The 27,704-nt window shown below is 44.3% G+C and overlaps 1 protein-coding gene across 3 annotated transcripts in view; it reads right to left on the bottom strand.

Annotated features, from left to right (window-relative positions):
* STX8 (syntaxin 8) overlaps positions 1-27,704 on the bottom strand; it is a 245,887-nt gene that overhangs the window by 161,569 nt on the left and 56,614 nt on the right. For all 3 annotated transcript variants that reach the window (XM_034989593.1, XM_034989594.1, XM_034989595.1), the window contains exon 6: positions 22,865-22,957. In XM_034989593.1, the coding sequence (XP_034845484.1) occupies positions 22,865-22,957 (93 nt within the window). The remainder of the gene's footprint in view (positions 1-22,864; positions 22,958-27,704) is intronic.

The following is a 27,704-nucleotide window of genomic DNA, read 5'->3' on the forward strand; positions in this document are numbered from 1 at the left end:
AACTAAACAGAAAGAACAAAGATGTGAATATATCAATCATTCTGCCCAGTCGTCCACCGAGAGTAGCTGCAAACGACAACACAGTGCTGTCTCCCCGCTGTGGGTCTAAAGCACCAGGCAGCTCACAAACACTCCCTTTCCTGAACATATGGAGCCATCTCGGCAAAGGATCTGCCTCGGTGAACCCTGACTGGCCAATCAAAACCAGAAAGTTCCCAGTTCTGTGACTAATACCAGAAATGAACTGTGCGTGGTGAAAAAGGGAATTTTGTGCACTGGACAAATTTATACCCTGAGATCAGCTGGATCACAGGTGTGCAGGATCACCTGGAGAAACTGAACTTTCCGGAGGGCGAGTTCAAACATTTCTTCAAGCGGTGCGCCTGTCATCACTGGGTATGAAACACTGAACGGCCCCTCCACGGTATCTGAGCGCCCCAGCACCCAGAGCTGCCACGGACTGAGGACTTCCAGGCCTTAGGGTGGGGCAGTCACCGTGCTAAGTGCCGCGTCTGCATGATCCTATTTGGTGTAATCCTCACAGCCCATAAGGTAGGGGTTATCATCCCCAGTCTACGAAGCTTGGAAAGATTAAGTAAATTGCTCTTGGTCACACAGCTAGAGGAGGGGGCTGCAGGGGGAGGGGGGTGTTGGCTCCAATTCCAAAGCCTTTGTTCTTGCCCACCATACTGCTCAGTATTCTTCTTCCCCTTTCTCGTGCCCTGATGGTCACAGAAAAGGGTAAAAAAATAGTAATAATAAAAATTAAAAAAATAAAGCAAATCAAAACAAAAACTACTGGGAAAATCAGATGGACATGAACAGGTACAGGGTGTGCAGAATGGTCTTGGAAAATCCATGGGGGGGCTACTGGTCTTCCAAGGAGTGGACTAAATTCACTAATCATCTCGAGAGATAAATTAAGGAGCATTTCCAAGACGAAAAACGTTTTGGTGTTTTGGCTGCCAAGACGGGTCAACAACAGAACGCAGAAATAAGCACTGGAGAGATGTTTGCTAGCTCTTCAAATTCTATGTAAAACATAAGGGCGCCTGGGTGGCTCAGTTGGTTAAGCGTCTGCCTTCGGCTCAGGTCAAGATCCCAGGGTCCTGGGATTGAGTCCCACATCAGGCTCCCTACTCGGTGGGGAGTCTGCTTCTCTACCTGCCTCACCCCCTCCTCGTGTGTTCTCTCTCTCAAATGAATAAATAAAATCTTTAAAAAAAAAAAAAAAAAGAACATGAAAAACTCAAGAAGTACATTACGGATTCCTAGCCAGTTTTATTGTAAAAGGAACAGTGATATTAAATTCCCACACTGGTTTCCAACAACGAAGTGACACACACCTGTGTCCAAAAAAGCCCTCGTCCCACCTCCCTCAGCCTGACGGGGTTAACGGGGACAGCGGTGGGGGGCCCACTTGCTTCACGAGAACCCATGGGATCTTAGCTCCACAAACCGCCACCTACGAAGCGCAAGGCATCGTGATGACCATCACCACCAACAGCTGTTGAGCGCTTACTATACGCGAGGCAGTGTGGCCTTTACACGCTTTCTCTCATTTCATCCTCAAAAAACCCCGGTGAGGTGGGCACTTTGTTGTCCCACTTGAAAAATGAGATAACTGAGCCACACAGAGGAATTAAGTCATCTGCTAGAGTCTCGGGCTTCATCACTTAGGTCGTGCTGCAGGTGCTCTGGGGTGAAACACGGCGCCTGCCCTTCTAGATTTCCCAGTGACATAGAGATAAAGGTTCCCCCACCTCTGGGAACCTCCTGCGCTGACAACACCGTAACTGGAGGAAATCGGCCAGAAGGACCTTTCTCTTCTTTGAGAAGTAGGAGGTGGGCTCTGTTCATCATAGGGGGAGAAGAACTTTCCGGAGAAGGGCTCACTTGGGAAGAGGGAGAGGAAACGTGGAAGAAGAGGAGGTGCCCCAACCCATGACTTCCACAAGCTCCTATTTCTCTGAAATGCAAGACACCTACCCCCTGGCGGGGGGAGTGATGGCGCACCCCCAACTATGCAGAGCCACTCACGGTGCGGGAAGCCTCCAGTAAGAGACTCCAGAGGCCACCTGCTCCGGCCTCCCCAGTCGTTCCCATCTCGTCAAGGGTCGTCATCCAACACAGTAGTGACCACCCCTCGCTACTTCCACAAATGGTAACTCAGAATGGCTCTCAAGTGGACGTCAGATGCAGGAAGACACTTGGTGGAAAGGAGTTAATAACTCTGTGCTATTTTAAAAGGCAAAAAGAACAGAAAAGCTAATGCCTAAGGAAAACCATCGCCTTTCCAACTGAACCGAGGGAGTTGGGCTCTGTAAGTGGTTTCTTGTGGGGAAGTTCACAGGTCTCCAAACAAAAATCTGCCCATTTAATCCTTCCCTCGATTAATTAGTTAATAGTAAGAATTACCAATGAGGGGCGCCGGGGTGGCTCAGTTGTTAGGCGTCTGCCTTCGGCTCAGGTCATGATCCCAGGGTCATGGGATCGAGCCCCGCATCGGGCTCCCTGCTCAGCGGGAGGCCTGCTTCTCCCTCTCCCACTCCTCCTGCTTGTGTTTCCTCTCTCGCTGTCTCTCTATCTGTCAGATAAATAAATAAAATCTTTAAAAAAAAAAAAAAAAGAATTACCAATGAAATGTGAAATTTTTAAAAGAGAATTATAAAGTCTGACTGGTTTTCCTTTTGTAAAGTAAGAGGGGTGTGATAATGAAGATGCAGTGCGTAGGATGCTGGCACATCTAAGACAAAGCAAATGAATAATCATTTCTATCGGGTCTGGGGTTTTTATTCTTATTTCCCAGGTTCCTGAAAAGAACCCTTTATGTCTGCTGACAGGTTCTAGTTGTTTTTGAACAAGCTTTCACAGGATAAGTTTTGAAACATAGAAGGCCCTAAAATAGAAAGCTCCCGTAATAATACACATTTAACTATAAAAAGTAAAGGTGAAAAGACAATGTTCCATATTTTCATCCTAACTACTAACAAAGCTATGGTTAGAAATTGGGTGAAATACTCTTGTTCAATTTCAAGGATTTATAAATATCTTTTGAAAATGCTGGACATGGGTCAGTCATTTCCAGAGGCTTGCATTCTAGCACATCCCATGTGACCTGTTGATTTCTGATTCTAGAGACCCAGCAAACTTCAAATGCTTAAAACTGATCCAATGTGTGGTGGACCCAAAGGAGATGCACCACCCACTTCCCCCTTCAAGGAAGGACTTTTTGCCCAGCTATGTGGAACGCTGTGAGCGGATGGCTTTTAGCCATCAGCCTCCTTAGGGATTGTCTCAAGGGCACAGAGCTATCTTGCCCAAGGACACACTCTTCCCAGGGCATTCTATATCCAATGACTGCTCGAGATGGGGGTATAAAGGCTCAGCCGTGTGAATTCAAGATGGCCGCTGACAAGGGATTTGGGCTGCAAAGCTTCCCACAATACTGGCTGAGGTTGTCTTCAAGCTCAGCTTCTCCCTCTGCCCCTCCTGCTTACGTGATCGCCCTCCCACAAGGAGTTGATCCCATAGGTGCTCCCTAATAAACATCTTACACACTAAACTCCCTCCTGAGAACCTTGCCCGAGCCTGCCCCGAGCCAGTGGTTCTCAGCTCATGCTGCATCCAGCGAGACGCACTGCACCCCAACACCGACGGGGCAGACGTGGGCAAAGAGACAGGGGCTGGGTTCTGACTGGGCTGGCTGCTGCTTCTGGCACTACTCCTCTCCATACAGATTTATTCAAACCAAACAACTGCTGCAACACTTTCAAGTAACTCCCCCCAGAACACCTTGACTGCCCCAAATCCAAATAATGCCACCACTGCAGCAACTGGCGGTGGTCTGCAGCCAACAGCCACTCTTTGAGATCTCGTTCTCCCTCCTATATCGCTACTGTTAAGAGACTCAGGTCAAGAAACCTTTATACTGCCCCATCTTCTAGACCCAATCCAAACGGCATCTAGACATCCAGTGTGACAAGGAAAAAACAGGTCTTCATTGAAGCTGCTAATTCTACCCTGTATTTTGTTGACTCAGAAAATGTTGAGGATCCCAAATTTGATTGGTTTGAAGAACATGTGAAGCGTTTGACTAGATGATGAATGTCTCTTGAATCTACTGGCGTTTCAGAAACAAGATGAAGAGACAACATCCAAGATGAGTTAAGAGATGATTTCTTTAAATGTGGCTTAAGAAGCGTGGACATGTAAAATTCTACCTTAAACATGAGAAGAGATTTTATATCTTACCTAGATCTGAAGGATGGGATGTCAACAGATTGTTTTCATTTGGTTCATTAAATCTTTAAGGCCATAAAACAGTTAGGTAATACAAAAAGCTTCCATGATTCTACTTATATGTATATTAGAAGGAACTTCCTGGTGTTACTGTAATCCTCAATGCACTGTTTAATGCCTATGTACTCTGGATAAAGTTTTACATTGTTCAGCTCTCACTGTTTCTTCAGAACTGTATGCTTTCCTCTGAGGCTTTGGATTTGACATTGCCTTTGATTTTTTTTATATAGTAATTGACATATGCCAGGGCAATAATGGATTGGAATCTTCCTCTGATTGAAGCCTAATGGGTAAATTCTGCTTATATACTTACCACCTATTCCAATTCAACAAGAGTGCCAGATATATTTTGTTAAACTGATTCCAAAGAGTTAGAAGTACGTTGACCTCAACTAATTCCAAAATGCTTCAATCTCTGCATACATTGAATACTTTTTACAATTAAAAAAAAAAAAAGATGTTTTGAAGGTAAAATTGACCAATCTTGAAATTGAAAACGCAAAATATGTGCAGGAGCCAAAACTGTAAATCAAGTATTTGGGAAGTAAAGACTGACCAGAAGCTCACTTACATTAAATTCAGAAAAACTTTTATACTTTCTGTAAGTACCTTTTTTTTTTTTTTTAAACTGTGAATCAGAATAGCCACATTTGGAACACTTTCTGTTCTCAGTCAATATTTTTAGATAGTTAGAACCTGGTCCTGAGCCGAATCTGGGCTTGACTCTGGAAAGCAAATCTTTTCACAGCTGCCTCGATGCACAGAAAGCTTTTTGAAAACAGACACTCTAAGGTCTTTTGTTCGCATGGTCACACACCAGTACGCAGATGTTCTGGTATCTACGATGGCCACAGCAGTCTTGATAACCAAAATCAATTTTTCCGGTCTTTAGAAAAAAGATGGCACCGGAACAACCATATCAACAGATCTCAAGCTCCTGTGTGTGTGTGTGTGTGTGAATGAACATTCCATTTTGTTTCCTGCTGGAGTGCTGTGTGTCCATTTTGGGTTGTATATTGTATTTAGGTATTTATGCTTTGACTCACAGTAACTTCTCGTGTTGTAGAATTGATTTGCATTGCACACAAACTGTAAATAAAAAGAAAAGGCAGGAAGAGCCAAAAGAAATAAATAAAAATTTTTAAAAATTGAACTCCCTCCTGAGTCTTCTCCCAAGAGAATCCAAGGTGTGACTCGATGCCTTTCTGGAAAAGAAAAGGATGCTTGATTTTCAAGGTTAAGCAGGACAAGTTAAACAAGGAGGCTGAAACAGAGTCTTCCTGCTTCTCTTGGCACTCCTCCTCTATGCAGTGCACACTCCACGGTGCTTTAAGAGTCAGCCTAGAAAGACGAGGCAGTTGCCCTGGGTTGGTCTTGTGCATTATTCCATTCAGATAAAGAAGCACAACAGAGCTCTTAGGGAGCATCTATGTACACAAGTGCATAGAAGATGGAAAATGAATACAGTCATCTCATTAATTTACACCCCAAACCACTACGTCCAGCCCGAGCTCCTCATGAGCCTACCCGAGACACATCTCCCATAGAACGCCAACGACTGACTTCTTCCTAGATCCTCTTCCCATTTCTGACAAGAACAAGCACAAGAGAAAGTACTATTTTGAGAACGAAGAGAAACAAAAATGGCTACTCTTAGGCTCTTTGACTGAAAATAGTGAGCACTCACCATACTTCCACCCCTAGAGACTGGCCAAGCTTGGAATGAGTGAAGTAGCACAAATCAAACATGAGTTAGTAGTGAATCCTAAGGATCACTTCTCTTTCTTTTCTTTTTTTTGAGAGATTGCGAGCAGGAGGAGGGGCAGAGGAAGACAGAGAGATAGAATCTCAAGCAGACTCCATGCTCAGCGCAGAGCCCCACACAGGGCTCGATCGCACAACCCTGAGATCATGACCTGAGCCGAAACCAAGAGTGGGACACTTAACCAACTGAGCCACCCAGGCACCTCCCCCCAGGGGGTCACTTTATATACAGGGCCTCAAATTATCTTACCTAAATAACCCTAAGGGGTTCAGATACACACCAGGATCTCCTTAAGTTCCTTTATTCGTAGGTACATACACTCAGTAGGTACATCACTCAAAATATTCAGAGGATGGTTATAAACATACTCTAAACAACTAGCTGTTAATTCTTTAATACAACTAACCTGTGTTTATGGATTTCACACTAACCAAATTGGCTGACGCAACGATTTTATCTTTGGTATCAATCCAGTTCCTAAACTACCGCTTAAAATGGTTACAATAATTTTAGTAAATAATAGAAATACAATTAAAGGTCTTTATCAGTGCACTTGAAATGTTTTCTCCAAGATTTCCCTCTCCTGGCAGGACCATCCAGATGGAAAGAGAACATCGTGTCTTTCCCCAAAATAAACGGTCCGGACCGCAGCACCTTCCTGCTCAAGCTCCTTTATGGATTCTAAGTCAATTCACACTGCTGCTCAGCCCTTCCGTTCCTCCCTTACGCTGTCTTTCCCTGCCTGAGCACTTGGTTCTAATCAGACCACTTCCTTCCTGCTGCCTTTGGGTTTTGTTAACAAAGTTCTTCCATCCCTTTCCCCACCCCATAGTCTCAACAACTTCCACTGATGAAAGCACATTCTCTGACACTCCTGAAGAGAAGCTGGACTCCGTGGAAGGCTGCCAGGGATGGAAATGCTCCCCCCACACTATTCCAGAAGACACTGTGAAGGGCTCATGTTTGTCTTCAGTAGCCTGCACCTTCTTTCTCTGTCCCTGCCTTCTCAAGAGCACACGCCCACCTCTCTCATTCTCCCGCAAATCCTCCGATCACAGACAGACCCAATAGTATGATAAATAAATCGTACTTGGTGTAGGAATCTCTGCAAAAAAAAAGAGTTGACACAGCAGACCTAAGTGCTTTTCTCAGAAAGGCCTACTTACAAAAGTGGCTCTTGGCTAGCGTTTGGGAAGTTGGATTTTCAGAGGGTTCCCACCATTAACTGATAAGAGTGGTCATCAGTGTTCCTAAACTATATAAATAATACAGTTTATGCGGAACACCTGCTTTCCTTCTGGGAGGCTGAAAGTGGGGACCATGCCAGGCAGACAGTGCCTTCGTGACCAACACCCTCAAAATACCCTGGGCCCTGAGTTTCTAATGAGCTTCCTGGTTGTCAACACTTCACAAGTCACAACTCATTGTTGGGCTATTCAAGCTCTGTGACTCCCCTGCAAGGGGCCCATTAGAAGCTCACGCTTGTTCTGTACTTTTTTCTATAATAAATCGTAACTGTGAGTATAACCAGAGTCAATTCTTGTTATTCATGGTAGTCTTATAAAGTCATCAAGGATGCTGAATTAGCAAATACTGAACCACTGTTCCTAAAGGATTTGTGTGTGTATGTACATTATACAAATATCCTGCACTTTTCCAAAGTTCACATTATGCCATTCCGTCTTTATAGAAGGCCTACTACATTAGGATCTATTTCTGCTAACCAAAAGAAATTGAAGGAGGATTTTTTCCCTTTTACTAAAAAAGCAAAAATAGGGGTGCCTGGGTGGCTCAGTCGTTGGGCGTCTGCCTTCGGCTCAGGTCATGATCCCAGGGTCCTGGGATCAAGCCCTGCATCGGCTCCCTGCTCTGCGGGGAACCTGCTTCTCCCTCTCACACTCGCCCTGCTTGTGTTCCCTCTCTGTCAAATAAATAAATAAAATCTTTAAAAAAATACAAAAGCAAAAATAGCATTCAGCATTTGTTCTGCAGTGAGCTATTATAGAGGGAGCACGTACCCCAAGTAGTGCGAGGAGCGCCCCCATGTTCCTTCCCCAGTTACTACACTCAGCGTCTCGGCATCAAGCTGCCATACTTAGGAACTGCGTCTGTCACCATTTGCGTTTTATCTTGATTTTGTGTATCCGTTAGCAAGATGTGTCCTAAGGTATCAGAAAAGCCTGAGAGAGGTTTTTTTTTTTTTCCCCGAAAGATTTTGTTTATTTATTTGACAGAGAGAGACACAGAGAGAGAGGGAACACAAGCGGGGGGGTGGGAGAGGGAGAAGCAGGCTTCCCACCGAGCAGGGAGCCCAATGCGGGGCTCGATCCCAGGACTCTGGGATCGTGACCTGAGCCGAAGGCAGACGCTTAACGACTGAGCCACTCAGGCGCCCCTGAGAGAGGTTATTTTTCAGGTGTGGGAATGCTCAAAATGTTTTCCATGTAAATTAATGATAATTGCTTCTTTGCTTAATGCCATTTTGGCTTATGAGAGATTTCACAGGAATGCTCTAGTTTTGGATAGTGAAGGAAACCTGTGTGTGTGTGTTTGTGTGTCTAATCTCATAAAGATTGTATCTTAAATCCTAAAAACAACTCATCCTGGTAGATTCTATTTTCTTTATTTTTCAAAAGAAAAATGAAGTTCACAAGGGTTAAATGACTTGCCTGAGGCCCCCCCTCCACCTCTGAACGCAGCTCAGAGTTGGAGTTCCAACTTTGTCCACTTGGCCCCAGAGCTGGGGTCTCCATCCTCTGCTTATCTCTGTGTAAGTGTGAAAATAAAAAGGCAGAGCATAGCCTCATTTGACCTTGGCCAAGAAAGTGTGCACTGGATGACTCCAAGTTTTTACCTCTTCACACGCATCTGTGAACAACTGCAAAAGCAATGTGACTACTGATTTGAGGGTTACAAAATGTGTTAGTGGGTAGGCATGTATATGCTGACACCTTCCAGCAAATCGCTGATTCTGGAGTGGTCCTGGGGACCCCCAACATAGCCGCCAAGGAGAGCTCTAGTTTCCCCTTCCTGCCAAGCCACCAAGGCGGAAAAACAGTATTATCATTGGACCCAAGTGCTAGGATGGGGAGCTTCCAGATTGACCTCTCTCCATCTGTGATTGCTTTGGCCTTTCTTCTGAGATTCTGTTTGGTCTCTCATTTGGCTTGCTTTTCCATCATCCATTCTCCAGCTCAGCTGCTACGGTTGGCCTCACAGCCTCCCTCTTGGAAGTCAAATCGGAACTGTGGTGAAGACCGGGGAGAGAGGAAGCCTGATGAATCACCTAGGCCGGCTATCCTACAGCTGGAGGATAAATGCCCTTTTCCGTAACAACTGTTTCCACAGATCCTTCCTTTGGAAAATCCTTGCCTCTCTCTCATTAGATGGCTTTCCACACTGGCTTCATGGCCAAAGTAGAGACCAAGACGTGGGCCTAGAAGAAAGGGATAAAGGAGGCCCTAGACCAGACGGGCATGTAAGTGCTTGGGTCCAACCCAGGTCATCATCAGAGTTAAAGCTGGTTGATAAACATCACTCGTGTGAACCTCTGGTATCCTTTTTTTGCAGAGTCAGCAAGTTAAAAGAATCTGGGTTCCTCGTGTGACCAAAGATTTCACCAACCATGCTGATATAATGAGGCCTCGATAAAAACTCTCCAACGATGGGGCTTGAGGAGCTTCTGGGATGGGGAAAATACTGATGTGCCCAGAGGGTGATGTGCCTGAAGAAGGCATGGAAGCTCTGTGGACACCTCTACTCCAAGACCTTGCCCTACGTACCTCCTCCATTTGGCTTTCCTGAGTTGTATCCTTTATAAAACAAAACTGTGATCATGCGTATAGTGTTTCCTGAGTTCTGTAAGTGGGGCCAGCAAACTACTGAATCCCAAAGGGGGTGTCGTGGAAACCCTGTTTGCAGCCAGTGGGGCAGAAGTACTTGAGGACATTCAGGACTTGAGTCTGGGATCCAAGGCAAGGGCAGTCGTGGAACTGAGCCCTTAAACCTCTGGAGTTTGATATTATCTCCAGGAGTTTGATATTATCTCCAGGTATAGTGTCAACACTGAATTAAATTACTGGACACCCAGGTGGTGTCAGACAATTACTGTTGGAACAACACACTTGCTCTCGCTAAGTCATTCTCTTTCTCTCCCCCACCAGACCCCATTATATAAACTAGCCCCTCCCTAGAGATGAGTAATGATTTTTTTTCTTTTAGAGAGGGAGGGGGAGGAAGTAGCAGAGGGAGAGGGAGAGAGAGAATCTCCAGCAGACTCGTGCTCAGTGCGGAGGCTGATGTGGCTCTCGATCTCACCACCCTGAGATCATGACCTGAGCCGAAATCAAGAGTCAGACGCTTAACCAACTGAGCCACCCAGGCGCCCTAATCCTCTTTTTTTTCTTTTTAACAAATGTTCTGATAAAGAACTGATTTTACATTTACCAGTATTTAATACAATAAGTGAATGGAAAATAATCACCTTCTTTGATATCTCTAATTGTCTTATCTTTACAAAAATGTATCTATAAACAAACACATCAGTGATAACTTGAAGGTATCACTCAAATCACAGAAGCCCTAGAGAACAACTTTCACAGACTATATTAAAAACTTGTTTAATTGAAGCTTCCAGAACACTAGCTGTTTCAGCAAAACAATTTCTATAGATATTGTGACCTTGTAAAGAAATATAAAAGAGACTCTGAGCTCAGGACAGTAGAGTAAACATACATGCTGCCCCCTTTCTTCCCAAGAGCACAATGCAATGCCAGTAAAAATATTTTTCGAAAGAAGAAATCCATGGTGGCACTGAAAACACAGAGTGCTATCAGTGAATAAGTCATTGTAAAGGCTTTCTTCTAAAAAGAAGATAGTTGGGACTGTATTGACAAGTCAACCAAAACTGGAACCTGCAATACATCATCAGAGTTACAGATAGGAGCTCTTTCTTCCTGAAAGAACTCTGGAGAGCCTCCAAGCTCGGAGTGAGTCAATGGCTATTGGGAGCCAAAGAACGGCCTACAAAGAAGTGGCTGTCAGGCAGGAATCAGGGCATCTGAGTGGAGAATTGTCTACAGAAACGCTAGGCCAGTTGGCTCTTGGGCCTGTTCTCTGTAGACTAAAGTCTGCAGTACTGGGTCCTAGCTGGAGCCCCTAGAACAGCTCTCTCTAGAGGGGAAGGTTTGCCTGGTGAGTGCCCATGGTGTTGGTGGCCAGGCTAGCGAACGAGTCAAAGAGCCTCTAGAACAGACAGAGAGGGGAAAAGAAATAAAATATATAAAAGATGTCACCCGAAGGTTAAAGTTCCCCTTACCTTAGTTAATCCTGGGATGAGGGTTATAGGGGAGGGTCCTGAATCTCTTCTACCTAACCACACACCCTAAAGGGAAACCTGCCTACTGGTATACCCTGTCCATCGAAACACAGTACACAACCAATCCTCCCATTCAAGAAAGAAGACTGTTGAGTAAATAAACCCACCTAAATACAAAGAAAGCCCATGTTAGCTACCCATACTCATTGACATGGTCTTTGATTCATAAATATGAAGTCAATAAAGAATTTCATACCGTGGGTATTGGTCCACTAGGGTGGCCACAACGAAGTACCAAGAATGGGAATCTGAAACAACAGAAACTTATTTTCTCACAATTCTGTAGGCTTTAGAAGTATGAGATCAAGGTGTGGGCAGGGCTGGCTTCTTCTGAGGGCCTCTCTCTGTGGCTGGCAGATGGCCCCCTTCTCCCTACATCCTCACATGATCTTCCCTCCATGTATGTCTATGTCCTCCTCTCTTCATAGAAGGACATCGATCATAGCGGATGAGGGCCCCTCCTAATGACTTCAGTTCAGCTAAATCATCTCTTTAAAGACCCAAGCTCCAAACACGCTCATATTCTCAGGTTCTGGGAGTTAGGACTTCAACACATGAATTTTGAGGGTATGTAATTCAGCCCGAAATAGCATGAAAGGCAAAGACCGAGATGAATAAACCAAAACTCACCCAGAAGAAACAGAAATAACATGAGGAGCTAAATGAGAAATTTTATGTTCTAACTAGTACTACTCAAAGGTTTAATAGATTTTACAACTTTACATACTTTTGGGGGCACCTGGGTGGCTCAGTGGGTTGAGTGTCTGACTCTTGGTTTCGGCTCAGGTCACGATCTCAGGGTCGTGAGACTGAGCCTCGCGTCGGGCTCCACACTGGGTATGGAACCTACCTGAGATTCTCTCTCTCTCTACCCCTGCCCTTCCTTTCTCTCTCTCTCTGCCCCTGCCCTTCCTCTCTCTCTCTCTTTAAAGCAAACAAACAAAACATACTTCTGTGGAAAAAAAGCTGTGAGCATTAAAGTGTATTGGTGTTTTAAAAGTATAGTTTTCTAAAAATAGAAAAAAAAATCAACCAGAAGGGCTGAGTAACAGAATGACTACAACAATTATAACAGAAATCAGTAAACTATGCTGGTAAATCAGAATAAAATACTGACTGTAGGGAAAAAGGGGGGGCTCCATTGAAAACAGCACAAAAGATGAGGAGTTTGAAGGAAAGTTTAAGCATTCTAAACTTGATTTATTCTGAGATATTTATTTGCTTTAGACTTTCTTAGAAAAATGTAAACTTAGGTATGCATGTTAAAAATATAAGGGTGGCTGTGGCCCGAGGTGGGTGGCCTAACTGAGCATCTCATTCTTGGTGGGGGTGGGGGACATTAGCTTTCCCAAAGTGTCATTTCCCAGCTCCTGGCTTTACACGAGGACCCACTTGCAGCCCTTCACAGGGCACAGGGCTCACAGCCTCAATTCCCATCCCTGCATGGGTGTCTACACACTGATCCCCAAGGAACACGTCGGGTTCAGCTCTCTCTGAAGGCCACAAGTCTTCAATTCCGCTCACCACAAGGGTGAAGTGCCTTCATTTCTGACACCTGGAGAACTCCCTTTCTTGCCTTCGAGGTCAGCTAAGAATTATAAAACAATTTAAAAAAATGTTTCATCTTACATTTCCATGTGTTTGGAAGAGGAAGTGGGAGGACTCCCCCATCAGCTCAGCCTACCATTTGACCCAGAAGTCTGTACTGTGAACAAATATAGTTAATAATGGAATAAAACAGTTTTACAGCATTTACAGTGTGTGAGGCACTATTCTTTTTTTTTTTTTTTAAAGATTTTATTTATTTATTTGAGAGAGAGAGAATGAGAGACAGAGCATGAGAGGGAGGAGGGTCAGAGGGAGAAGCAGACTCCCCGCCGAGCAGGGAGCCCGATGCAGGACTCGATCCCGGGACTCCAGGATCATGACCTGAGCCGAAGGCAGTCGCCCAATCATCTGAGCCACCCAGGTGCCCGTGAGGCACTATTCTAACAACACTCTGAAATAGGCACTAAAATCCTCATCTTACAGATGAGAAGCTTAGGCGAGAAGAAGTAACTTACTTGCTCAAGGTCACACAGCTAGTAAGTATCAGAAGCAGTTTGGCTCTTAACTGCTAAAGACTGTTCCCATGATACCCTATGTGCCCTTGAACCAGTACCTTCTGTCCCCTCCAACATCCAACTAGACATATTGGTAGGATTACACCTCCTGGCGGCTGGGTGGGGGCACACGATGGCTCTGACCAATGAGCTGTGAAAGAGGTTGACCAGTCGCTTCTGGGCCAGAGCATTTCATCACACGAACAAGTCCCTGGAGAGCTCTCTTATCTCTGACACAGTATCCCGCAATGTTTGAAATGGTGGCTATTGCATCAGCCAAGGACTCAATTAACTATGCCCGCCAATGACTTACAACGGACAAGCACCGAAAGATAAAAAATAGAAGCCATTTCCTAGCTGAAGCTGCTGATGTTTGGGGGTTATTGTTCATAAAATTCAAGTTATTTACGTGAACAAGTAAGGTGTGCTTCTGCTTTTTAAAAGAATTCATAAATGTTTTTAAAATGCCTACTTTTCATTTCAAATGCAGTTAATATTGATAGAGATTAACCCACAGAAACCAAACGTCTCAGGAGTTCTCAACATTTTTGAAGAATTCAAAGCGGTCCTTGGACCACAATGTGTGAGAATCGCTATACCAGGCAAACACTAACCAAATGAAAGCCTAGGGAGTGATATTAATACCAGATCAACAGCCCGAAAGGGCAAAGACATTAGAGATAAAGGCAGATCTTTCCATAGTGATAAAAAGATATAACCACCAAAAATAAAATAACCCTGTGCATATACGTGCCTAAAAGCCTTTGCTTAAAAGGTAGACAATAAAAAAGAAAGACCCGATCACATGGAAAAACTGCTAACGTCACGGACAAGGAAGCAGATTTTACGTGCCTCTTGCAGAAATTGACAGAGGAAGCAGAGAGGTGGGAGGTCATGTCAAGATGTGGACAAGAGCATTCAGAAGGCTGGTCCCCTAGAAAGCATTTTCAAAGCCCTGTCTCCACGGCGTGGAAACGGCACCTTCTCCTCAGGCGCACGTGGGGCAGTGACTACTCAGGACCATTTCCACGCCCCAGAGGACATCCGAACAAGCAGAGAAGAACCAGTATGGTATAGGGCATAATTCTCTGGCCCCTAGGCAACTCAATGAGAAAATCAACACATATGTTTGGAAAATAAGAAACAAGGAGTTAAAAAAGAAAAAAAAAGCAATGGCCATTTATAAAATGTAATGGACTCAGTGATAAAAAAGTTTTTTAAAAAAGGCACCAAACACAGTATTTGTGGTGCACAGAAGTGCTATCCGAAGGAGGATGTATAGGCTTTTGTATATTTGAAAAGAAGAAATAGTACACATGAGCCCAGAGCCGCAGTCCTGTTCAAAATTACTGTTAACATAACTGCTTCCTGACTAGGACTGTTGATTGTGGCTAAAATAAACCAGAGTCCTTCCCAGGAAAATATAAAACCTCTGTAATTTTCAGGGCTTACTAGGTGTTCACACTGTGACGCCTTCCCAGCCCCGGCTCCGGATCCCTGCACAACCTCATCTTGGTCCGTTTGCCTCCTGACTCACTCTTCCCCGGCCACAAAGGCCTTCTCTGGATTTCTCAAACTTGCAAGGTTCTCTCCAGCCTCTGAGACCTCACATGGGACGTCTGGCCACTCCCTGGAGGCGGCAACTGCCCGCTCCCCCTTCCCTGGCCAACTTCGGCCCCTCCCCGAGACCTCAGCCACCATCTGGCCATGGAGCTCTGTGTCAGCTCGGCCACAGCAGCTGGTCTCCTCCCTCACAGCTCTTACCACAATCAGAGAAAACACCCCGATGTGGGCGAGTACCTGCTTAATGTCTGTCTCCTCCAGCCAGACAGTAAGCGGTTAAAAAAAAGGGGGGGACGGATTTGGTTTTTAGGTGCTACTGCTAGTTTTCACGATATAAAGAACCATGTTTGATAAATGAATAAATGCCGCCACCAATGTGCTCACTTCTCCTCCCCAAGAGTGACTGGACACTCTCAGTTTAGACGCACTAACTACTGTGGAACAATGCAGAAAGCACACACGTGCATTTAGAGACCTGTCTCCCTGAGTCTAAGGGAGTTACACAGGCAAAATTACAGGACTGACGAAGTAAGAAATTGGGCAATTCTGCACAACAGACAGCGCTAACGTGATGGATGCTCAGGGCACTGCACAGTGGCAGTCGATGGCCTCCCCTACACAGCCCCTGCCCTCCCTCAGCCTGCCCTCCCTTCTCGTCTTCCAAGGCTCTCTGCACTCTGGGGACGTTGGCCTTCTCACACATTCCTCAGCCTTGCTGTGCTCCTCTCCACATCAGGGCCTTTGCATATGCTGTTCCCTCTGTTTGAAATGCTCTTCCCCTTAAATCTCAGTACCAATATCATTTCCTCAGGGAAGGCTTTCCCGAGTCTCAAACTCTGTCAGGCTCTCCTGTTGTGTGTTCCAGCGAGCACCCTGTACGTTGCTCACCGTGGTCTCCAATTGGGGATCTGTGTAGTGATCTGTCTGATCTCTGCCTCCCCCACTAGAACACAAGCTCCAGGAGGGCAGGAGCCGTGTCTTTTACCACAGCTGGACGCATGCCTTCCAGCAGAGCTTAGCACGTAATTGGCACTCCATGTTTGCTGAGAGAACAGAGGATGCACTAGGGAAGGAAAAATATTAATTTGGATTTAGGGCAAAGACCTTACTAGGTGTAATAGGGAAAAAAAAGTTGATTTCATCTCAAACGTGCAAACATATGCACAAATGTGGACGGAAGAAAGGTGAGCTGCCCCTGGGGATTCTGCGCATCAAGAGGATTCACGGTGCAGCCTCCACCCCCAGGAGACCTCAGAGGCAAGCACAGATGACCACAGGTCAGAGATGACTGAGCGCCGTTCCTCTAAAAGATGGCAGGCGGATTGGAGGCCTGGGGACGGATGACCCCAAACTCCTTCCCACCCTCAGAATCTCTGAGATGAAGTAACTCACAAGCTTCTTTATGAATGAAGTGCAGGCATGAGAGCCCGCTCCACTAATCCTAGCAGTCGGCCAAGTCCACCGAATGAAATCCCAGTAAAGGAAACGAATCCGGATCAGCACAGCCACTTAGAGAAAACTGTTTCCCCACCTGACATTTACATGTCTCTATTACAAATTTGGGGGTGGGGGCTTAGGTTCCCACATCAATTCATAAAAGCCCACTTGACCGGTAAAGTGCCTGATGCTACAGGGAAATGCTCGCCAAGTCTGGGCGCCGCTCCCCTGGGACACAGCTCTGGGCAGTGGACCGGATGTCACTTTTCTCACATGCCACCTGCCAAGCAGTCATGGGAATTCCCTACACCTCCGGCCATTTTATATTTCCTTGAAAGAAAAGCAGTTCCCGCCTGTCTTGCTTCCCTCAAAGGGCAGCTGTGTTTAGGTTCTGGGGGTGCAGGACCCGACAACATCGCTCCTACCACAGCCACTGCCTTACAGAGCTACAAGCTTGCAGGGCTGGGAGGCATCACTCCAGCTGGTCCTCCAACCCCTCTGCTTGTCTAATGTGTGATCTCACCGCCGCAAAGGCCAAGTGGAAAGGGGGCACTTATTAAATCACAGAGCACTGTCCCAGGACGAGGCTGAAAACCAAGTAAGTACTCTACAGCAACCCAGACTTGAACAAAAAGAGTCTTCTTATAGCGGTGTTTCCCAAATGTCAGCTTTTCAAATACCACCTTTAGAATTCTTTGCTGTGTTCATATTTCACCTGCACCATATATGCTTAATGTTTTCCTTTATATCAACTCACTATTATGCTTCTATAATAATATATTATTACATAAATATTAAGCTTATTATGGTACATATGATGCTTATTTTTCTGCTTATACGATTTAATTGAATAAGGAAATTTTATATTGCTGTGAAATTACAGGTTTCAAATGTTACTCATTTTTATTTCGTTGAAATATGCAACTATTAAAATGGAAAGTGTTTCTCAACATATTTTCGAAAATCACCTTGCCTAACACACTTTGGGAAATTCTGATCCTGGATACACCGCAAAAAGATTCCTTCACCAAACTGCCCACACATTTATTTCATTAATACAAGACTAAATTCTATTATCAAAGTGCTAAATAAATAAACAGCTTGAGAGGCCTTTGGGTAGAGACTGACTGGGGCATCAGCAATGCAAACATCCTTCTGTGAAGCCTGCTTTGAAGAAGTCTCTTTGAGAAGAAGAGCTACAGACACCTGGAAGACTCAAAATACATTTTTTGGCATAAGGGTGGTTAACCAGAATTCACTGACAATTGATAAAAATACACCATTATTACTTATATTAGCTTCCTGTTGCTGTTCTAACAAATTATCACAAACTTAGGGGCTTAACACACACTCAAATTTCATGTCTGTGTGAATTCCCTGTATGTACCAAACTAAATTTGATTTTCTCCTGTAAATCTCTCACGTCAGTTTGATTTCCAGTCCAGCTGGAAGGACCTTGAAGGACAGAGGAAAATTCTTCCTCCCCAATAGTATGCACCAGGTTTTCTAGGAGTCAAATATATGCATGTTCTGGAATAAAGTGTGATCTAAGACCCAGAAAAGAAACCCACTACCCGCCCTCCCCCCCAAAAAAAACCACACTCATTCCCTTATAGTCCTGGAGATCAGAAGTCCAAAGTCAGTTTCACTGGACTGAAGTTAAGGTGTCCCTTCAGGGGCTCAGAACTCATTTTCTGTCCTTTTCCAGCTTCCCTGTATCCCTTGGCTTGTGGCCCCTTCCTCCATCTTCAAAACCAGCAGAATAGCATCTTTTCAGTCGCCACCTTTTCTTCTTCTGCCTCAAATCTCTCTGCCTCCCTTTTATAAGGACACTTGTGATCACATTTTGGGACCCAAACACATAATCCAGCATGATCTCCCTGTCTCAATATCCTTAATTTATTATTAACACATCAACAAAGTCCCTTCTGCCATAATAAGGTGCCATTCACAGATTCCAGGGATCAAGACGTGCATATTTTGGGGGGGGGGGAGGGGGCTGTTATTCAGTCTACCACATTACTTTCTTAAATGTTCAACATGAAAATTCAGTTGAGGGGCTCTAACAGACCTTTACAATGGCAACTCACTGATGTGTATATGAAATCTTTGGTCATCTTATGTCCTTCAAGGACATTAGTCATATTTTCTAGCTCTTTGAAAGGACACACTGGTCTCCTCAATCTTAGTACTGACACTGTGAAGGCAGATGTCCCTCTTTGTCATTTTGGTTTCTTTCAGAAAACAAGGAAGTGCTCAAAGGTTAAGAGAGAAGCATCAGAAGGATTGGGCGAAATTTGGGACATCTGAACATCAAAAAGAATGATGAGGATTGGCACACATTAGCAAAACTTCATGGAACAGTCTGTTCTTGGTGCTGTTTCTACCATCGGAACCATGCCTCTGTGGTCTTTCTTGGTGATGACCTTAAGGTTTGGCCAATGCCAAAATGAGGTCTCAGGAACTACTATGTTAGTCAAGTCAATCCCAATCATTTTCTTGTGTTAGTGCTCTTTTCAAAAGGCCCTGTCCTCTTGAGCATGAACTTTAAGGAACGGTTTGGTAAACCAGCACCATGACTCCCCATTCTGGAACGGCACCTGGGTAGTCTGACATGAGCCCTTTGTGCCCAGCCATCCATACATTTCGGCTTGAACTGAAGGGCACTGAACTCTGTATTTCCACAAGGTGATCTCCTTGGCTCGGTTCCCCAACCCTCAGTCCCAGGCACAGTTTAGGTCTCCAGTACTGGGATTTTCACTTAACTGCTAATCCTTTCCCTCATTAGGCTTGGTCATCGGCATATGAACAGGGCAGTTACTGGTGTTGGTCTGGCCCTTTTTAAATCTATGTGAGAAGACTGGAACCCAAATTCCTAAACTGATGATAATTAGCTTTGTGGTTATGTCCTAAATACAATGTATTTTGTTAGTAAGGTTTTGGTAGTTGATTCCAAAAGAGCCAGCTGGCCATTATCTTACCCTATTGTTTTTCTCATTTAATGAAAACCAAAAGACTAATTCAGTAGGTCAGTAAATCAAATAGAGATATTTACAACAAAAGTGGCATCCTTCTCCAGTGTCCCTGGCTCCTCATTATACACTCAGGTCACAATAAAAATCCAGATGGGGCTGCCACCCTGTTCTCAATACCTACGGATATAATGGCCTTTTTGCTTTTGACAAAAGGAATAAAGGCTGATTGTAGTCTTGGCAGGGATATAATTTTTTATCCTCAGAGAATCTCTCAGTCCCTCTGAAGGAAAATGGCTGACTCTGCCCTATTTCTGAGGAGCAAATGTGCACATTAGAAAACCACCAGCATAACTGCAATCTCTCTGGGAGGCCACCACAGAGAAAACACAGCTTATTTTGGCAACTAAGTGGAAAAATACCTCCTGTTTGCCTATGTACACATGTATGCATCCAGGGCTGGGACGGAGCTGAGGACTGGGAGGTATGGAGGAAGAAGGGAAAAGGATGGGGGTAAAATATGAGATCAGAACCATGGTGAGGATGGTACGTGTTTGTCTATGTAACTCTGCGTGTACTTCTGTGCACGTGAGTGGGATCTGTAGCTGCAATGTGGGCACGGGAGAGACAACATGAACGGAGAGTGCTCACATTCAATGGAGACACTGGTTCCCAAACTCGGCAGCACAATGAAACATCTGGGAAGCCTTAAAGATGTGGAAGCTTGAGCCCCACCCCTGGAGACTCTAGTCTAACTGGTATAAGTAGTGTGGGGAGTGGAACAATGGTCCCTGGAAGGTGTCTACATTCCAGTCCCCGGAACCTGTAAATATGTTATAGTACATGGCCAAGAGGTATTAACATTGCTAACCAACTGACCTTAAAATGGGGAAATTATCCTAGATTATCTGGGTGGGCCAGATGGAATCACAAAGGTCCTTAAGAGCAGAAGAGGGAGACAGAAGTTAAAGGTCAGGGTGATGTGATTTAGCAGGACTCAGTTCACTGGTGTTGGCTCTGAAGATGGAGGAGGCGGCCATGAGCCAAGGAATGGAGGAAGCCTCTAGAAGCTGGAAAAGGCAAGGAAATTAATTCTCCCCTGGAGCCTCCACAAAGGAATGCAGCCCTGCCCACACCTTGCTTTTTCTTTAGCCCAGGTCGATCTGGGTCAGATTTCTGACCTCCAGAACTATAAGATGATAAATGTGTGTTGTTTTTAAGCCACTAAGTTTGTGGTAATTTGTTACAACAATAAAAGAAATCTAAAACACTGGGATGGCCTGAGCTTCCAGGAGTTTAAAAGCCCCCCGGGTGATTCTAATGGGCAGCAAAGTATGATAACCACCAGACTACAGGGAAGACAAGACAAGGACATGCTGGTATGATTGCTTATGCTGGAAAGATGCATGGTGATCTCACCCGGGAAGTCAGCAAGTCACCCACCAAAGAATGTACCATCCGTTCTTAGCCACCTACCCAGAAATGACTACACAGTGGCTTACCAAGGCACATCACAGGATGGGCATGCTTCACCATCCTGGTGGCTAGAATCCTTCCTAGTCTGACCGCTAAATAGGCTATATTTCCTTTAGAGAAAGAATAATCAGGGGCGCCTGGGTGGCTTATTGGGTTGGCTCAGGTCATGATCTCAGGGTCGTGGGATTGAGCCTGAGGTAGGCCTGGGCACTCAGTGAGGAGCCTGCTTAAGATTCTCTCCCTCTCCCTCTGCCCCTCCTCCTTCTCTAAAATTAATAAATTTTTTTTTTTAAAGAACAATTATACCTATGATGAGCAGATTTTCTCTAGAGCTTAGTTTCTTACTAACACTCTCTCTAGGAAGGAACTGGCCAATCACTGAATTATACGCAAATATATTAATTAGTACATTCATGTTAGCACCATCAGGAAAAGGACTCAAATATCCTCCCCTCTGTGCTTAAACTAGTAATAACCACTATTAGCATTATAAAGATAGAGGGTTTCTCCATTTGCTTTAGCAATCTACTTATAAATAAATGAATTTATTTATTTATGATAAATGCAGTACTGTTGGGGGAAGAAAGGAACTCATTCTTTATGGAGATCGAGACAAGAAATACTTGCTGTAGAGTTCTGACAGGTGCAGCCCTGCCCTCAGAGTGAGCATCGTCCATTCCCAGGGCTGCCGTGCTCCCAGGTCTGTGGTCATTTTTCTTGAAAGCCATGCCACCGTGAGCCTCCATGGCACTGCCAACAGAGCTAAAACCTTAGAACCTCCCACTTTTCTCTCCTTCTGTTGTCTTCCTCAGAGAGGAAGGGCAATGTGGTAGAAAAAGCAGTCACGAGAATCAGATGACCCGTGCTGGAATTTCGATGCTGTCACTTACAAGTGATATGACATTAGGAGGCCCCTCAGCCACTCTGAGCTCCATCGCTAGCAAAGAGGGCTAGCGTCACCTTCATGATGCTGCGTACTGATTAAATGCAATGACACAGATGGAGACCCCATCGTTCCTATGCTTTCACACGTCACCTCCACATGTCAGAAACTTCTGACATCCCTTCTTGTTGGTCCTGTGCTCTCACTGAGCTCTGGTACCAAACCTCCAACTGTCTACTCAACACTGCCACTCGGATGGCTCACTGGCATCTCTAACTGGACATGTCCCAACTGGACTTGGGATCTCCACTTACAGACCACTGGCCCCCCGGCCCCGCAACTGTCCATCACAGTACAAGTACCATCAGTCACCTGCCTCTGTCCTCTTCCTCTCCATTCCAACCACCGCAGGGCTCCTACCAGGCCCTGTCCCCTCGCACCACATGCCCCAAGCACGGGAACTTTTCAGGTAGGCCCCAACAAAGCTCTGTTTTCCCCAAGCCATCCTGCTGTGGTTTGCAAATTAATCTTGCTCCAACCAGACCTGTCACATCAAGTCCTGAACAGAGATCTTCAAGCACTGTCCCACAGTCTGGAATTTATGAGGGAAGAGGAGCCAGCTCCACTGGGTATGTGGATGACACAGGGTCCCCGCGGCCCGAAGTGCCACACACCAGTGTATGACACTCTGAGCAATTTCATCCCATTATCACATAAAGGTAAAGCTCCTGGGACATGTGGCTCATAAAACAAAGTATTTTTTAAAGCAGCGACAAAGGACTAGAAATTTCTTACCAAATTTTTTTACATAGTGTTCAGCTAACTAGAATCTAAACCTGCCACAAAGCACCCTCAACTGCGTTGAACTGTAATAATCCATCAATGCTAAACTACGTGTTTTGTAGTATTAAAATCATTTAACAAATATTCGAGCCTTTAGTATTTATGCTAAACGGCAAACGTGGTCAACCCCAGACATGTTCTTACCGTTTTGTTCATCTAGTTCATTCCCAATTTCCTTCCCCATCTGTTTCTGGCGACTTATAATAGAGGACAGGGCATCCAGGCCTGCATCCTGTTCTGAAAGAAAAAGTAAAAGAGGCCACTAAATACCAAAGGAAAACAACTTGAAGTCCATACCCAGGCATGTAATACAATTCAATATACTGTAAAAATAACACTTAGGTCAGGAAAAGAGAAAAAACAGTTAATATTAAAGAGAAAATAAAGAAAAAAAATATGAAATACCTACCTCATACCTTAAACTAAAATGATTCCCAGATAAATTAAAATTTTAAATATTACAAATGAAATAAGATAAGATTTGACTACATCAACGTTTTAAACTTCAATACATAAAGAGCATAGGCAGATTAGTAAGAAAAATATTCCAATTTTATAAATGGGCAAAGGATAGAGACATGAAGTTCACAAAAGAATACCAAAGGAAAAATAAATAAAAGTCTGGAGAGCACTGATTTTTAAAAAATATCGGTAAGAAACAATGATGAGATTTTTTTTGGATTATCATATTTGGAAGGATTGAAATGCATGCTAATGCCCAGGGTTAACAAACGTGTGAAGGAGAAGCTCCTAAGAATTGTCACAGGAGGACAGGAAACATACCTTTCTACAGGGCAAATCGTGCCAACTTTTCATCTCTCAATTCCATGTGTACAAACGTAAGAAAACATTCAGACGGTATGCAATGAAGTATTTACAAGGATATTCCCTGAAACATTTCCTAGGCTGGTTATCAGTTTATTGCCTCTCAGTCCCAAAGTCACCCTTTTTGGCTGTTCAGTGAAAATGCATCTGGATCCTTTAAGTATTTTCTCCTTTGCCAGCTCTGTCAATAGGCGGGACTGCAGAGACTCGGCAGAAGGATGGTGTTTGGCTTCTGGGCTCCCGCCTGCTCCCTCGACAAGCTCCTGCAGTGCTTACAGCTACTGCCCCCCCCCCACCCCACGTGGCCGGCGGGACTTGGGCTCGCTGGCCACTGAGTGTCCCGGGGCCCTGGTCGACCAGCAGTCCCTCCCCCGGAGCGGCCGGTAGGACTTAGGTTTGCCAGTCACTGAGTATCCTGCCTTGTTCCTCTACTCCCCTGCTCAGGTTAATAAAAATATTACATTTTCCCTGTTCAAATCTTTTTCCTGATTGGACCCCAGAGGCATACATGTATAGTAGTGGAAAACTGGAAACTATCTAATGCCCAAATACAGGGATTTGTTTAAAAACATATAGTATATTCATGAGTAAAACACTAGATAGCTATTAAAAATGATATCATACATGAACATTTTGATGTTAAAAGAGGTTAATGATACATAGGTCAGTTAAAAAGCAGGATACAGAACAATGTATAGGAAAATAGCATTTTTCTTTTAAAAATTGAAGATATATTACTTCACTAGATTTTGAAAATTTAAAGGTAAAAGAATTCAAGTTACTCGAGATCCTTTCTTTCAAATGTGATGTTATTTTCTTTGTTTCTGTTTTTGTTTTTCACTGGGCAGTCTCGGTGGGCTCTTTGACCTTTCTTCTTCACTTTCAGGTGCACTGGGAAGAATGTTCTGGGGCTGAGTCTAATGATAAGGACTCTTTCTACCCCAGCAATATGCCAGGTGAGGGCAACAAGCCATTCACAACTTCACTTGTTGATGGGGATTTTTAAATGGCTGTGTCACAGAAAATCGTATCTACAAAAGCAAAAATCACAAAGGTCTTTTCTTACCCAAGAGCATAGTAACGTTTACTTATTTTTTCCTTGTCCTTTTATGGAATTAAGCCATTACACCTAACTTGTTAATTCATCTGGAAGTTATTTAAACTAACGGTGTGAGGTAAGGACCCCTCAGTAACATTTTTTTGACACTATGTACATTTTTAACTATACAAATGACCTGCCGTCTCCAGGGATTGTTCCAAGGGACCACTTTATAGCAAAATCACTTTATAATGAGGTCCTTTTGGTCTTTAGCAACAACCTTTTGGATGGCCTCCAAGGTAAATCTATCGTCAACCTAGTGCTGCCTTAGGATGGCCGACGTTACAGTAAAATTCCAAATGCATCCCAAGAATAATCTACATAAAGGATCAGGGGTCAAGGGTCAATGTGGATTAAAAGGTAAAACAATTTAACAAGAGGAATGGAGACTCCTCTACAGTTTTCAATTAGGAGAAGAATCATGAATGCTCCGAAATCGCTTTATCTGGTAGAGTCATAGATTATGAATGGAAAAACTGATACTACCGCACTCTCTTCTCTCCACCTTGACTCACTGGCTGACTTGACTACCAAAAAGTTATCTCGCTGATGCAAAACAGAACGAGGGTCAAAAATTCTGTGCTCCTCGGCTCATTTCTGTAAGAACCTGGTACCTCCTCACTACGGTAAAGTGCTACGATAAGTTTCCATTCCATAATCCAAAGACACAGAGGGTCCAAGTAACAGAGATGCTGTGTATGTATTAATGATCATACTGACGACCTAAGCTCCTCCAGGCTTACAGTGGCATTTCTAAGGGGATGCAGTGCGGTCACCCGAGAGACAATGAGCAAGAGAAAATGCTGCTACTCACAGAGACAGAAACAATAAAGACCCACGCAATTATGCAGAGCCATGCAAAACTATGCTAATGGCACACTCGTAGCTCATTGCCCCTAGCCTGCCCTCCATCACATAACCCCCGTCACTATGATATCGTAATCATTTGCAACATACCACACTCTATCAATCGTCTGTCGGTATTATAATGGTGTTAATTTTTAAGAATGGGTGAGCATCATGCTACCCAGAATAACGGCCCCCTGGAGATGTCCACATCCCAATCCCTAGAACCTGAGATTACGAGACCTTACATGGCAAAAGTAACTCTGCAGCTGTGATTAAGGCTAAGGAATTTGAGATGGGAGAGTGTTCTGGATGATCCAGGTGGGCCCAGTGTAATCGTGAGTCCTTCAAACCAGAGACTCTTTCCCAGCTGCAGTCAGAGGGAGACTCGAAGAGGGTCAGGAGATGCAAGTTGCTGGCTTTGAACACCGAAGGGGACTGTGAGCCAAGGGATGTGGGGGGCCTTGAGAAGCCAGAAAAGGTGAGGGAACAAATTCTTCCCTGGAGCCTCCAGAAAGGAACCAGCCCTGCCAACACCTTGATCTTGGCCCAGGAAGAGCTGTATTGAACTTCCGACCTGTGGAACAGTAAGATAATAAACTTGCACAAACTTCCCTATGTTTGTGCACATTTATTGCTGCAGCAACGAAAAACTAATACAATCATTGTTTTTGAAAATCCCTTTGGAGTAATTAGGTGTTTGGATCCTTCCTATCTTTAGACATTCTGAAAAACCATCCTCTAACTGAACATCATGTAATTGTGGGAGGACTATCTGGTGGCTCTAGATCAGAAAGGGACAATCATCATAACGTGTTCTTGCCAAAAATAACAAACTTGATTCTGATCAAGCCACAAAATCTAACTACCAATTTACAGAAAATATGCGTGGCAGAGGAATATGTTAAACAATATATGGGATTACAAATAGCAAGTCTAGATAGTGGGAAAGTACAGGGCGAATGACCCTGCTTTCTCAACACAGAAACTGCAAAGGGAAAAAGAGAGAGTTGGCAAAAGTACCTATCTATTAAAGAAACTTAAGGGACATACCAATCAGTTGTAATGTATAGACCACATTCAGATCCTGAATCGAATGACCTAAAAAAAGTCCATCGTGGGCAATCTGGGAGATCTGAACACTGGATATTTGATTACATTGAGGAATTCCTGTTAACTTATTAAGGGTGATAATGGCATTGTGGTTATATTTTAAAAAACAACCTTATCTTTTATAAATATACTTTAGAGATATATTCCAGAATATCCACCACTGAAATGATATGACATCTAGGATTTGCTTCAAAAACAATCCCGGGGATGGGCAGGATGGGGAGGTGGATAGACATAGAGATGAAACAAGACCGGTTAGGAGTTGGTAATGGTTGAAGCAATTGATGGGCAAAATGGGATCGTTATCTTACTCTCTCTACCTACATAGTTTTGCAACTGTCTACAGCAAAAAGTTAGCAACATTTTTTTTTTTAAGATTTTATTTATTTATTTGAGAGAGAGAATGAGAGAGACAGAGCACATGAGAGGGGGGAGGGTCAGAGGGAGAAGTAGACTCCCTGCTGAGCAGGGAGCCCAATGTGGGACTCGATCCCGGGACTCCAGGATCATGACCTGAGCCGAAGGCAGTCGCTTAACCAACTGAGCCACCCAGGCGCCCCAGTTAGCAACATTTTAACAAATAAAGAAAACCAAGGGACATTCCTAAGAGCTGCAACCTCAGGCTCCTGACCGAGTACATGACAAAGGCCCCAATGGCTGGAGCTGTGTCTTCTTTTCCTGTACTTTTGCCCTAGTTCTGAGCCCAGGTGGTGGCACAGAGCATACTTAATACATATGCTTCAATCAAGGAATGACCACAGAGGGCCCACTAGGCTTGCACAAGAACGCACCTCAGTCTCTGCTGGACACAGGGGTGGGCTTGTGGGCAATACTAGATAGCCCTCTGAGTTTAGATCATAAGGAAAATTAGTTAATGTTGTATTAGTTAGGGCCCGGACAGAAGCAACGGGAATTCTCACATTTGACACAAGGAGGAGCTCTCCCTGGATAAGGGGAAGTAAGGGACAGACGAGGATAGCTGGATCTGCTGGATAAAGTTAATTACTCCATTGGGAAAACTCCCAGAGCAAGTCCTAAGAGCAGATGTTTCTATTTTTGTTTGCATTTTAAGATTTGAGGAAAGGAATCCTGGTGTGGGTG

This window comes from Mirounga leonina, unplaced genomic scaffold, assembly GCF_011800145.1.
Source record: "Mirounga leonina isolate KUSES-001 unplaced genomic scaffold, KU_Mleo_1.0 Mir_488, whole genome shotgun sequence".
NCBI lineage: Eukaryota > Metazoa > Chordata > Mammalia > Carnivora > Phocidae > Mirounga > Mirounga leonina.